The sequence below is a fragment of the Hemiscyllium ocellatum genome, chromosome 12 (genome assembly GCF_020745735.1).
Source record: "Hemiscyllium ocellatum isolate sHemOce1 chromosome 12, sHemOce1.pat.X.cur, whole genome shotgun sequence".
Classification (NCBI taxonomy): Eukaryota; Metazoa; Chordata; class Chondrichthyes; order Orectolobiformes; family Hemiscylliidae; genus Hemiscyllium; species Hemiscyllium ocellatum.
In genome coordinates this window covers 52,620,778-52,634,691 of record NC_083412.1, presented here as the reverse complement: position 1 = coordinate 52,634,691, position 13,914 = coordinate 52,620,778, and the positions used below count along the sequence as shown (strand labels likewise).

The 13,914-nt window shown below is 38.2% G+C and overlaps 1 protein-coding gene across 9 annotated transcripts in view; it reads left to right on the top strand.

Moving 5' to 3' along the window:
- bcor (BCL6 corepressor) overlaps positions 1-6,802 on the top strand; it is a 312,325-nt gene extending 305,523 nt beyond the window's left edge. For all 9 annotated transcript variants that reach the window (XM_060833542.1, XM_060833549.1, XM_060833541.1 and 6 more), the window contains 3 exons: positions 16-93; positions 3,133-3,280; positions 5,578-6,802. In XM_060833542.1, the coding sequence (XP_060689525.1) occupies positions 16-93; positions 3,133-3,280; positions 5,578-5,866 (515 nt within the window). In that variant the 3' untranslated portion in view covers positions 5,867-6,802. The remainder of the gene's footprint in view (positions 1-15; positions 94-3,132; positions 3,281-5,577) is intronic.
- Positions 6,803-13,914: the final 7,112 nt, after the last annotated feature.

Sequence of the window (13,914 nt, the reverse complement as noted above, 5' to 3'; positions counted from 1 at the left end):
TTGCCCCACCCCCAGAGTATTTTGCTGATTTGCAAGGTCGAAGCAATGATGACCCTGGCTTGTACTGGGATTTCTATGGCAGCTCTGTGTGTGGTGAGTGATATCCATGTACAAACTCTTGTGTGAAAAGGAATAGTGTAATTGCAGCAGTAAACAGTGTAATTCCAAAGACAGAGTTGACAGTTCTGCATTAATAAAGCTGTGATGAATTGATCTAACCAAACAATTAAAGGGATTTTGTTCCACATTAATAAATTTGCCTCTATATAGTCCAGTTAACGGGTCGTTTTGCATTCTTTTTGTGATTCTGATATTTATTTAAAGGCAAGTGTTTTCCAAAAGTAGAATGTCTATAATTTATTGGATTGCAACAGTTAAATTTAGACTACTAGTGAAATGCTGTAATTTCATTTTGGAATTCTAATTTTGAAACTGAGCTTAATATGTCGGAAGAATGCATTTTCTAATATCTGAGACACTAACTGGAAAGGAAAGGAAAGACTCCTTACCAATTGTACTTCCCAGCAGGTTGGGTAAAGATTAGAGACAACTTTGCTCTTTAGCAAAAGAATGCTTTTTGGACACAATCTGAGAAGTCAAAATTAGAGGCAGAAGGAAGAATTACAAAGACTGTCCTAAATAATCATTCTATTCAAAAACATCAACCAATATACAAATTTACAAAAGGTGTGAAGTTGTGTTACACAGGGGCTGGAACTGCTGATGTTCACCAGTTATGTAAAAATTTGACTTGACATATCGTATCAAAGTTTGTGGGTGTAATTAAGGTTACTGTTGAGGATGACAACAAAATATAAGAAGACTGTGATTATGTTGTTGTGGGATTTTTGATGGTGAACAGTAAGCATTTGGCAGAATACCTCTCTTATTCTGCTTGCAGCTTCAACATTTAGCACACACACACTGATTACAAGAGAGATCCTGACTTTGCAGTCAATCGTTTACTGCTTTGCCATAAATTGTGCAGTGGATCACCCTCACAGCACCAGCAGCCAGTCAAGTCATTGAAACTTGGAAACTACCCTAATTTGTTCTTTTGCGTATTGCTATTTACAAATCCCATTAAAATGTTGAGCCTTTACAATGAGATGTAATTGGGTTTATCACAATAATTTGAGTAATAACTACTGCTGAGCATCTGATGTGGCTCTGAATAATTAATTTTATATTTGTAGGTTATTAAATGTCTCCACTGTAATCCTTTCCTAACAGCACTGTAGGTTTACCTACCTTCCATGGAGTGTAGTGTCTTAAAACGGAAACTCCCCATCATCAACAGTAGGACAGCAAATGCTGGTCTAACTAGAGATACTCACATCCCATGAACAAATAAAAATTGATAATATTTTAATCAATAGATTTTACTTTTAAAATTTGTTAATGATATTTCAAGTTATACCTAACCCCAAGTATTGATTCCCTGCTTAGTTTCCACTGTAAGAACTTTTAAAAATGATTTGATTATTACTGCTTTTTATTTCCATTTAGCTATCTGGGGGAAATCGTTAATGTGATTGACTGACTGCTTGTGTTTCACTACAAAAAGGTTTAGATCTCTCAGTGAGACTTTATTCCAAAGCAATAATGACTTCACCATGCTTTGCAGCTGCTTGCTGTATCCTGCCTATTAATAAACTTGTAGAATGGGTGTGCTTGCAAATCAACCTGAATATGGATAAGTCTGAGTTGACACATTTTGATGAGGAAATGAAGAAGCCACATATTCCTGAGAAATAAATGTCCAAATGATAGAGATGACTGATTTCTCAACTGACCTAGCCTCTGATTTCCCTTGCATGCTCTCCCGTATTCTTCTTTGAATCAGAGTTGGTACTCCGGCTTGATGATAGAGTGGAGGGTATGCTAGGCCATGAAATTGCAATTTGTGGTTGAGTATAATTCCGCTGCTGATGATGACCCACGGCATCTCATTTACATGAATTGCTAGATCTGTTCAAAGTCTGTCCTATTTAGCAAAGCGAGAGTGCCACATAACACAATAGAGGATATTATTGATGTGAAAGCAGGACTTCGCCTTTATAAGTAGTGTGGTAGTCACACCTAACGAAACTCTCCTGGACAGATGCATCTGCTAGATGTAGATGATGAAGTCAATCTAAACTGTACTAAATTACCTGATCGTCCTAGAGGATGGAAGCAATATTGCAAATGGCATCAGTCATGTCTGATTCTGTTCCCTTCCAACACAGCAATTCCCTGGAGAGGTTACAGAAATCCTGATTGTGATTCTTTCTATGGTCAACTGTTTGACTGATTCGAAGTGAAAATGTCCACCTAGGTTATTTACTGAATAATAAATATTTCTAGTGGAACATTGCACTGGTTTGAACCATTACCTTCAGAATAGGATGAGATGAAATTTGATATAAAGATGCACAATTAGAGATTATAGTGGAACAGTTTATCAACTTTAAAAGAACTGTCTTGAACTCTGGGTTTCATTAGAGTTAGATCAATTTCCCGGCTAAAGTATTGGTAGAGAATACATTCTAGTTTGAGAAGTTCATTTAGCTGACAGATATGTGTCGATACCCATTTATGGTTGATCTGAATTAACCAAAAAATGACTTTAAATGTGGGAATCTTGCATTTAGGAGCTAGAGAATTTTCACAGCCATGCACAATATTTCATATTTCATGCCTAGAAAGCTCAACTCGAGGTGAAATTTGTAGAGAAATCTGGAAACAACCTGCTTGAGCTGATAGACATTGTTGCTGTTTTGGGCAGAGGGTGTCAATTAACAGAAAGGCAACACTATCTTATCAACCACTTTCTGCATGGAGCAACCAGAAGTTGGTGGATAACTGTAAAATTTGTCTCATTTATTGCTTGAGTGTTAACTAACTTTTGGAATTGAAGCCCAGAAATGGCACAAAAGGTGTTTCAGTTAAGATTATTTATTTTATTAATTATTTAATATCTTAAAACCACTTCTGAATATGGCAGCAAAAGTTTTAAATAATATGCCATATGTTTAAGATTTATTCTCTTCTGAACTAAAGGAGAGCTTTTGCATCATAAGTTGACAGCTCTAAAGAAATTCTTTATTCTCTCCTGTGAATTAACTTTGTTTTTTTTTATGATTCCAGAATCAATAGAAGAGTCTGGCTTTGATGTCTTGGCTAATCCACCAGGCCCCGGTGATGAAGAAGAGGAGTATGATGATGTGTTGGAATTTGAGTTTTCTGATACACCTCTTTTACCTTGTTACAACATTCAGGTCTCTCTCTCTCAGGGGTATGTATTCTGATTAGATTTTGATAAACCATCTGATTATTTAGCTATCTATAAAAATGTGATGATGAAAGACAAACTGAGAAAAACCCAAAAAACTTGTATCTCCTTTCCTCGGTTTGACATCTTATTCATGTGCTATGATTGATATGCAAAACTCATTCCTTGGGGAAAGTGCAATGGTTCAAAGTTCAAGTCTAACTACATACTTCAGATGTCAACCTAAACACTCACTTTAGCCCTCCATTGTACCATATGCAAGACGTACTGCAGCAACTATTCAACATTTTCATTTGAAAGCACCTTCCAAACCCATAAACTCTACCACATAGATGAAAAAGGGCAAAACTACATGGACACACCATCTACAAGTTCCCTTCCAAGCCATTTACTATCATGTATTATAACTATACTGCCTCTCTTTCAATGTTGCTGGGTTAAATTTCTGGAAGTTCCTTCCTGATACAAGCATTATTTGGACTGAAGCAGTTCAAGTAGAGGGCTCACCATCGCTGCATTCAGGAAACAATAAATGTTATCAAAGCCAGCAATGCTCACATTCCATGAAAGAATAAAAATATCTAAAATGAAAAGGCTTTTAAGAGTTCTGTATATGCCAGTATGATTATATTCTAGCCTTTAGCACACACATCCACAACCACCTTCCAACCTTATCCCATTTGCTTCAATATATATCCCACTGATTTCTGTAACATTTTCTTCACTTCACTTTGGTGATGATACCCTCGTTAGAGAATAGTTTGTTTTCTGATTTCTGTAATTCATTGCGGAAACTGAAGTGTAATGGGTCATTAGAAAAGTATGTTTCAGACATTGGAGACCTTGGAGTGCAGGTTCATAGTTCTTTGAAAGTGGAGTCACAGATCGATAGGATAGTGAAGAAGGCATTTGGTATGCTTTCCTTTATTAGACAGAGCATTAAGCATAAGAGTTGGAAGGTCATGTTGCGGCTATACAGGACATTGGAGATAGTGAGGTCTGCAGGTGCTGGAGATCAGAGTTGAGAGTGTGTTGCTGGAAAAGCACAGCAGGTCATGCAGCATATGAGGAGCAGGAAAATTGACCTTTCGGGCTGGAGCCCTTCATCAGGAATGAGGCTGGGAGACATTGGTTAAGTCAATTTTGGAAGATTGTGTGCAATTCTGGTCTCTCTCCTATCGGAAAGATGTTGTGAAACTTGTAAATCTTTTCTGAACCCTTTCAATGATGATGTCAGGGTTGGAGGATTTGAGCTACAGGGAGAGACTGAAGAATCTGGGGCTGTTTCCCCTGGAGTGTTGAAGGCTGAGGGGTGACCTTATATAGGTTTATAAAATCATGAAGGGTGTGGATAGGATAAATAGACAAGGTCTTTTCCCTGAGGTAGGCGAGTCCACAACTTAGAGGGCATAGGTTTAGGGTGAGAGGGGAAAAATTTAAAACGGCCCTAAGGAGCAACTTTTTCACACAGAGGATGGTGTGTGTATGGAATAAACTGCCAGAGGGAGTGGTAGAGGCTGGTACAATTGCATTTTAAAAGGCATCTGGATGGGTATATGAATAGGAAGGGTTAAGGGGGATGTGGGTCAAGTGCTGGCGAATGGGACTAGATTAGGTTAGGATACCTGGTTGGTATGGACGGATTGAACCAAAGGGTCTGTTGCTGTTCTGTACATCTCTATGAATCTATATGGCACTGATGACATGTTAGTTGAAACATTAACTTTCATTTGGAACAACAAGCTGTTCTTCATTACAAACGAGAGGGGATAATTTTAAATGTTATTTCAAAGTGGAGACAATGGCCTAGTGATATTATCACTGTATTGTTAATTCAGAGACCCAGAAAATGTTCTGTGGACCCAGGTTTGAATCCCACAGATAGTCAAATTTTAATTCAATAAAAATCTGAAATTCAGAGTCTGATGATGACTGTGAAACCATTGTCAATTGCCAGAAAAACCCAACTGGTTCACTAATGTCCTTTAGGGAGGGAAACTGCCATCCTCACCTGGTCTGGCCTACATGTGACTCCAGACCCACTGCCCTCTGGGAAATTGCAGATGGGCAATAAATGCTAGTCTGGCCAGTGATATCCTCACTCCATGAATGAATTTTAAAAAAGATATTTTGGTTCTTGATGTATAACCTAGCAAATAAACAAATACTCTGATTAGACTAAATTTTATTTGTGATATCCAGTTGGTAGACTACCTTCTATACCAAAAGAGTATGCTTAAAATTCAGAGACAGGATATTTCATATAAAACTTGCAATGTTTTCTTCCTTCTCCATGACAGTCCCCGGAACTGGCTGCTACTAACTGATGTAATCCGGCGACTGAAAGTTTCAGCCCGCATCTTTCGCTCTTCATTCCCTCATATTGAAAACGCCACCATTTCAGAGGCAGAGTTCTACAGACAGGCTTCTTTGAGCCAACTTTTTACCTACCCAGAGAACTTTGAAACTCATGACATTGACAATAAAGAAACACTGGAGTTGGTGGAATTCACAAGCGAACTTCAAGAACTGTTGGGATCATCTGTCACATACCTATATTCGGACAATGAGGTTGAAACATACAATTAACTGTAAAAGGACTAGGTCACACATATTGGCTGCTGTTCCTACATAATGGCCTACATTTAAAAAAACTGTAAATTATGTAAATAATGTTATTTCATGGATCGTTGTGTTTGGAAAAAACACTATTCTGAATACTAAATGACATTGTTGTCTATGTTCTTGTATATTGAAAGCCAGAATTCCATTTTGGATGGACTTGTGAATTTTTCAAAAAGAAATCTCTCTGTTTATAATTTTTTTTGTATGCTGTCTGTTTCTTATCTTTCTGTAAATGTAATTTTCTGCTTTTTGGCAGGTAGCCCAGATTAGGAACTTTTTTCCTGGCACACAGCATATGTAAACACATTCATTTGATTGTTATTTTGTTTTTTTTAAAGAAGCACTGATTTCTAAGATGATGTCCGCTTTCAGGTCCTGTGGTCCTTGTCACATGATCTGTTTAGGAGGCTTGGTTGCGTTGAGGCACTTCACTTTATTGTTTACAAAGTTACCTGCCGTGGTCAGGTACACTTGTAAGATAATGAAAACTGTATCCTTGTATCAGAAGTACTCTGACTTGGATTCACTTTTAAATAACCACAGACACAGACATCACCCAGTCCTTTATACATATATGTATGTAAACATGTTTTACATTTTTGCTTTTATTTAAAAATGAATTTAAAATATTTTTTCTGTACTTTGTACAAAAAATTATGAAATTTAAAATTTTTGAGGATTGTACAATAAAATCTGTTTTGTCAAGAGTGGAGTTATATACTGTGGATGTTGGGGAACTAAATGTTTCTGATAGTTGTATAATATTTTAGAACATCTGTTTAACTTTGTAAGTAAAACTGCTGTATATTTAGGTTTATATTTTACAGTGACTAAAACAATTTTTCCTTAAAACAAAAGCCAAAAAAGGAAATGTCTGTAATAAAGACATTGTTTGATAAAGGGATATCAATGTGCCATATTACTCGTGTGCATGTATGATCACAATCACAGGGAAAATATCAGAAGGTAACACATTTTCAACAGCTTGGTAGTACAACTACAACAATGACCGTTTGAGTCCATATTATTAAACAAAAATATCAATTTGATGGAAGATCTAATTTACTGCCTCCTAATTTTCTCCTTTGTTGGAGGTGTTCTCATCTTTCTAAAGGAAAATATGTAACCTCTGAGGAATAATCTAAGACTAATTTAGAAGAAAAATAGTCACAGCATAAAATATGCCAACAATTAGTTAAAACCTGGCAAGCACAGGAGAATTTCATATGCAGAAGTTGTACCACACATTCAACCTATATTCACGTTAAGTCGGTTTCCCTGTTGAGGATGGACATTTGAGGAATTTTCCCTGCAAAGTATGAGGAGGTTACACTCTCTGCCTAATGTTCAAGGGTGGAAAAAAAAGCATCTAGTTCTGAAAATACAAGTACCCATCATATAAATAAAAATAGAAATTGCTGGAAAGCTCAGCACTCTGTCAGCATGTGTGCAGAATATCAGAGTTAGTGTTTTGGGTAGAATGACCCTTCCTCAGATGCTCCAGATCTGCTGGGCTTTTCCAGTGATTTTATTTTTGGTTCCGATTTACAGTATCCGCAGTTCTTTCAGTTTTTATTTAGTATCCATCTTACATTCTTTAAAAATGCATTATTAAATGACCTCTCACTATATCTAATAAGGACTTTAAATCCTAAGCAACTTTGACATTTTTCTCCCAACTTGCTCATTTCCTTGGTGGTATTTTTATTGTTGTATTTTTCCATGGGTAGAAAAATACCTTAATTATGTTTTTCAAATGATCAGTTTTTATGTGTGAACTCTGTCTGACCTTCAGCTTTGATTTTATTGATTCTTGATAGGTAGGCATGGTGGCACAGTGGTTAGCACTGCTGCCTCACAGCGCCTGAGACCCGGGTTCAATTCCCGTCTCAGGCGACTGACTGTGTGGAGTTTGCACGTTCTCCCAATGTCTGCGTGGGTTTCCTCTGGGTGTTCCGGTTTCCTCCCACAGTCCAAAGATGTGCGGGTCAGGTGAATTGGCCATGCTAAATTGCCCGTAGTGTTAGGTAAGGGGTAAATGTAGGGGTATGGGTGGGTTGCGCTTCGGCGGGTCGGTGTGGACTTGTTGGGCCGAAGGGCCTGTTTCCACACTGTAAGTAATCTAATCTAACCTAATCTAATATCAAGGAGGGGATATTTGCCAGTTGTCAAATGATACCTTGAAATCTCTCTTTGGTTTCATTGCAGAAAAACATCCCAAGGTAATTCACAGGAAATATCCAAACATGGTCATCAAGCCCAAGGAGAATATTCTGGGAGAGGATATTGAAAGCTTGCTAAAATGGATTTTAAGGGTTGTTGTTAGAGAGATGAATGTGATGAGTGTCAACTTAGGATTTGTGTAAGGTTTACTTGACAAAAGACCAAAAATGGCAGGGATCTAAATGATGAACAAAAAACTAATATCAGAATAATCGAGTTTCTAAAGCTGGTGATAACAATTACCTTAAGATTTGAACATCTTCAATTTCAGTGGCTTTTGGGGATCTAAAAATAAATCCACGGTTGCTGCAAATCATTTTGGATTGTTTGCATTCTTGGCTAAAAAGTTATGTGTAAGCACTAAAACTAAACAACCTAATTTTTAAAGATAAAGTAATATACCATTTAAATGATGGGTTTACATTTAGCTTCCATCCTGTTGATGTGAATTGGATCCTTCTTATGAATCATAATACACTTCAAACTGTTAATTCTTCTTGTTTTCTTTCACAAGATGTGGGTGTCATTTGATAGGTCAGCATTTGGTGCCCATCCCTTGAACAGGGTATACTGTCTGCTTGAACTCCTAAAGCCCATGTGGTGCAGGTACAATTTCAGTGCTGTTAGGAAGGAAGCTCCAAGCTCTTGACCCAGTGCCAGTGAACTAACTGTGATGTGTGTGGCTTGGAGAGGAAATTGCAGGTGATGGCATTCTTATGCATCTGCTTGAGCCCTTCTTGCTGTTGTATGAGACAGTTAGTGTCTGAAAGGTTAGCAACCATGTCATTCAGAAGTAAACGACTGTGTTCTTGGGAGGAGCTAACCAGAGCTTCAGTAATTGTTCTTAATGTTAATAGCATGAAGCTGAAGTAGTACTGTTAATTTAGCTTAAAAGCAACATGGATGACAATGCCTGGGAGAACCTCACTCAGGAATGAGGAACCTCCTGTGTGAAGGGACATGATTTTTCAAGAAAACGCATTGGCAAGAGGAAGTAAAGAAAAGGAAGCTGAGAAAGGGATACCAGTGAGGTTAAGGACCACTTCCACCTCCCGGATGCACCTGTGCAGCTTCTAATCAGCGATGAGGCTCTAGGATTGGATTTGTCAGCCACAGAAGTACCTGTACAACCCATGACCAGTGACATGGAGCTTCTTAAGTGGGCAATCATACTCATTGACAAGTGATTGATAATGACTTATCTGAAGTCAAACTTGATGTCTGACAAGAGATTGTATCCTATATTTAATGCAACTAGCTATTAAGCAATATGTAATAAACATGTCCTGCTTAGTCAAGATTGAGCTTATCCTCTGCTTAACACATCATGTAGGCACCTTTCACTACTTGCAATAGGGAGCTTGACTAATACCAATAAGATGGGACAGCAAATCTACTCATGAAATGTTGGCAGGCTGGCAAACATAATTATACAACTTGTGGTTTTGAAAAATGCTGTTGAAGAAGCACTGGTGAGTTGCCGCAGTGCATATTGTACATGGTACATTGCTTCCATTCTGTGTCTGTGATGAAAGGAATGAATGTTTAATGTGATCAATTAACTGTCAATCAAGTTTTGTCCAGGTTACTATTAAGCTTTGAGAGTACAATTGGTGCTGCATTTATCAAGATAAGTGGGGGTGTTCCATTACACTTTGAACGGTCTTATGGACAGTGGACAGGCTTTGGGGAATTAGGAGGTGAGTTACTTGCCACAGAATTCCCAGTCTCTGACCTCTTGTAGCCAGAGTATTGATGTTGCTGGTCTACTTCAGTTTCTAGTCAATGGCAATCATCAAGATATTGATTGTCAGGATACAGTGATAGATTGCTATTAGTCAATCAGAAATGATCAGATTCTCTTTTGTTATGGAAAATCATTGCCTAGCAAATGGTACTTGCTGCCTATCAATTCAGCTTGAACATTGCCCAGGTTTTGCTAGAAATGGTCATAAAATGCTTTAGTATCTAAGAAATCCAAATTGTGCCAATCATTGTGCAATCATCAATGAACATCCTCACTTCTACTTTATGATAGAGGAAAGATGAAGCAGCAGAAGATGGCTTGGCCTAAAACATTATTTTGAGAAACACCCAGACATCCAACAACCACAACTATTTTCCTTTGTGCTAGGTATATCCCAATCAGAGATTTTTACAGTTGTTCCTACTGAGACCAGTTTTGCGAGGGCATATTGATGCCACAATCAGTCAGATCTGTCCTAATTGCAAAGGCAATTATCTTCACCTCCTGAGTTCAGCCTTTTTGTCCATGTTTGAATCAAGGCTGTAATAAGGTCAGGAACTGTCTGCCCATGGAAAAAACCAAATTCTCCATGAGAGATAGGTTATTGGTAGTTGATGCATAATGCCAGTTGATAGTATTGTCAATTACTCCTGCCATCACTTTGCTGATGATCGGTTGTGATGAAAAATGGGAAGATTGAAGTTTGCCTGTTTTTTTTTCTGGCTAGGACATTCTTTGGCACTTTTCTACTTTGTTGGTGTTATCACAGTGATGTGAGACATTGGGGCCAATCATTTACCTGTGGGAATAAACTACTGCACACAATCTTTGTTCCTATGGTAATTAGTTTGTGGTCAGGATGAACTTATATTAAGTACGAATAAAAGTTTATCACCTCCCGGTAACTATGTGCAGTTCACATTAACTGATAGGAATATTGATTATTGCTAACAAGAGTAGATTAGAACTTGTGTGCGTGTATTAGGAGACCATGTTAGACTGCTGTCTGCCTGACCTGCCTCCAGTAGCCCAATGCTCCAACCAATGGCTGTGTTATATACCAGAATGGGTAGAATTACAGGTTAGCTCATAGCTGGAGAAGGTTGTAAATGTTTTAGCCTTGTCTTTCACCCTGATGTGCTGAGGTCTACTTCTTATCAAATAATTATAATTCTGAACCCCATGCATAAATCCGATGCAAGCTGTATCCATGACACTGTGTGCAGCCAAGCACTTCAGGCAGTTAATTAGAGAACCTTTGCGGGTTCTCTAATTAACTGATTGACTTGTTGAATACAAAAAAAAGCTGTCCGTGCGATGCAGAACAGAGCAACTGTGTACAAACTGGATCAAAGAAAATCCTAGCATCACTCTACATCCTTGGCAAGAATCAAACTTGTTCAAGGTGTGAAGATTTTGGCATCTTTTCCCAACCTTCTTAGGATGAAGCAATTAGGGTTCACTAATCAAAATACTAAGACTAGATTTTAGCAAACAATTCTGCAAGACAGTTGAATTAATGTATACTCGTATCCTATTGCATCATATCCAGGTCAGCAAATGAATCTACATTGGCAGACCCACAGAGCTAGCATATTTATTCTTTTCAGTATCACCCAAAAGTAATCACAATAAACATCGATCTATACAATAATCATGCACATTTTTATTCACATTAAAGGTGACAACAAATGGATGAGCAATGGGAAATAATTCTAAAATGGAAACGAGACCAAAAAAATGCCCAAGCTTCTGTTTCATTAAATGAAGGAAATAATTATTAAGATATCTCATGAATTCTTATTAACAGCAAAACAATTAACAGATGTCAAACCATGATGCTCAGAGCTATTTGTCAAATTTCCTATTTGTCTAGCTCTGGACAAAAAAAAATGCAAATGCTGGAATCCAAAGTAGACAGGCAGAAGGCTGGAAGAACATAAGCCAGGCAGCATCAAGAGGTGGAGAAGTCAATGTTTCGGGTATAACCATTCTTCAGTCCTGAAGAAAGGTCTTTAGATTAGATTACTTGCAGTGTGGAAACAGGCCCTTTGGCCCAACAAGTCCACACCGAACTGCTGAAGCACACCCACCCAGACCCATTCCCCTACACCTAACACTACAGGCAACTTAGCATGGCCAATTCATCTATATTTGCACATTTTTGGACTGTGGGAGGAAACCAGATCTTCCCGGAGGAAACCCACGCAGACACGGGGAGAACGTGCAAACTCCACACAGTCAGTCGCCCGAGGCGGGAATTGAACCCAGGTCTCTGGTGCTGTGAGGCAGCAGTGCTAACTACTGTGCCACTCACCTAAAGCATTGACGTCTCCACCTCCTGAGTAGAGAGCCTTTTGATATTCCTCAATTTCCGATAGACACGGAGACAGTTTTTGTCTCTGCTTACCAATGGTCATGGAAAAGGTTCTTTTTTATAAGCCAACTGCGAGGACATATGAGGTTTCCCTACAGGCAGTCAAGGAAACACAATGAATCATTATGTATTCATTTTCGTAAACAGTTGAGTTCTAAAGAACTGAAGAATAAAAATAACTTAAAAACTGGGAACAAAAACAAATAAATGAATCTGGGGGTGCTTTCAACCAGACTGATTTATAAATAAATACACGTGTAGCAAATAAATTAGCTGTTGTAAATCACACAACACCAGGCTGTTGTAAATAAGAACTGTATTAGTGTTAGCTTTTGGGTAATAACTGGCTTGGACATTTTTGTACTTCTGTGACGTGCAGCATATAAATTCTTACAATATATAAATGAACAGCTTTCTAAATGCCCTTTTTGCTTCATCGAATTTGATTAATGAACTACTCATTGTTCAGTGTAAAATTTGGACAGTAAAATGTGTACCTCTATTGCAAAGATAATCTAATGGGTCAAAGAAAAGGCACCAGAAACATGTTTGAGTAAAGAAAGGATAATGAAAATAATGTTTCACGTAGTTTACTGTTACAATAAATTTGTAAGAATTAGAATAACTTTTTCAATTTAGGCAACAGTACAGTAGATTTAAGGAATACCAATATTAGATTAGCATTGGTGTAAGCACAAACAGCCTTGACAGGTGAATGAGCTTAAAGTTTGAGCTAATCACAACAGAATAGACAATATTTACAGCCAGGATTTTCTGCTGGTCACATTATGTCCAGTGTAGAAGCAATTTGAACATGGGACCCCGTGGACTCCCCATCGTAGCAGTTCATACGGAATTGCCTGGGAAATTAAAGATTCTACTAAGCAATTCCACCAACGCTTGGAGCTCTCTGATAGTCGACATTTAAATCGGAGGGATTCGCTGAAATAAATGCCTACCCAGGGAAGGTTAGTGTACTAAATACCTAGTCTAACTCCTGAGTAACTGTTGGACTGATTCCATACTTATCTCAGCTCCCTCAGACCACTTTAACACCCCACCCCGCAGATCCTGACCTGACATTTCCGGGACCCAACGCCACTGTTCCGCCAATAGCTGAACGCCGTACTTCCCATTTTACAGCAGCTCTCAAAGTAGCTGCTTGTGTTTCTGGACCTTTCAATTCCAGCTGACCTCAGTGAGAAGGAGACTTGGTTTGCATTCTCCTGACAGTTTGGCACGACAAGACACCCATCAGATGGAAATCCAGCTCTATATTTCTGAAGACGCTCCGATCAGACTCTCATGTCAGAAATTTGGGAGGGAGAGTGGGGTGGGGGAAGCTCGATGTGAGATTGCCATTCTCAGAAAAACCAGTCTAACATCTTCGCAACTGAAACAAACAAACATTCAGGTTTCTGTCTAATAGGAGACAAGAAAATACCTGATCAATCTAACCTGATACACAGGATTGTCAGAAAGCAGATTTATCCCTCAGATAGCATCCGTCGTCTATGTCATTGTAAAATACACCTAAACACGCAAATTATAAATCAGCGTGTTATTTTAAAAGTATTCAATTTTTATGTCTACATATTATAATACAATTCAATTCACATCAAAACATCTGAGGAAAGATTTTCCCCTCCTACAGCTAAAGTAGTG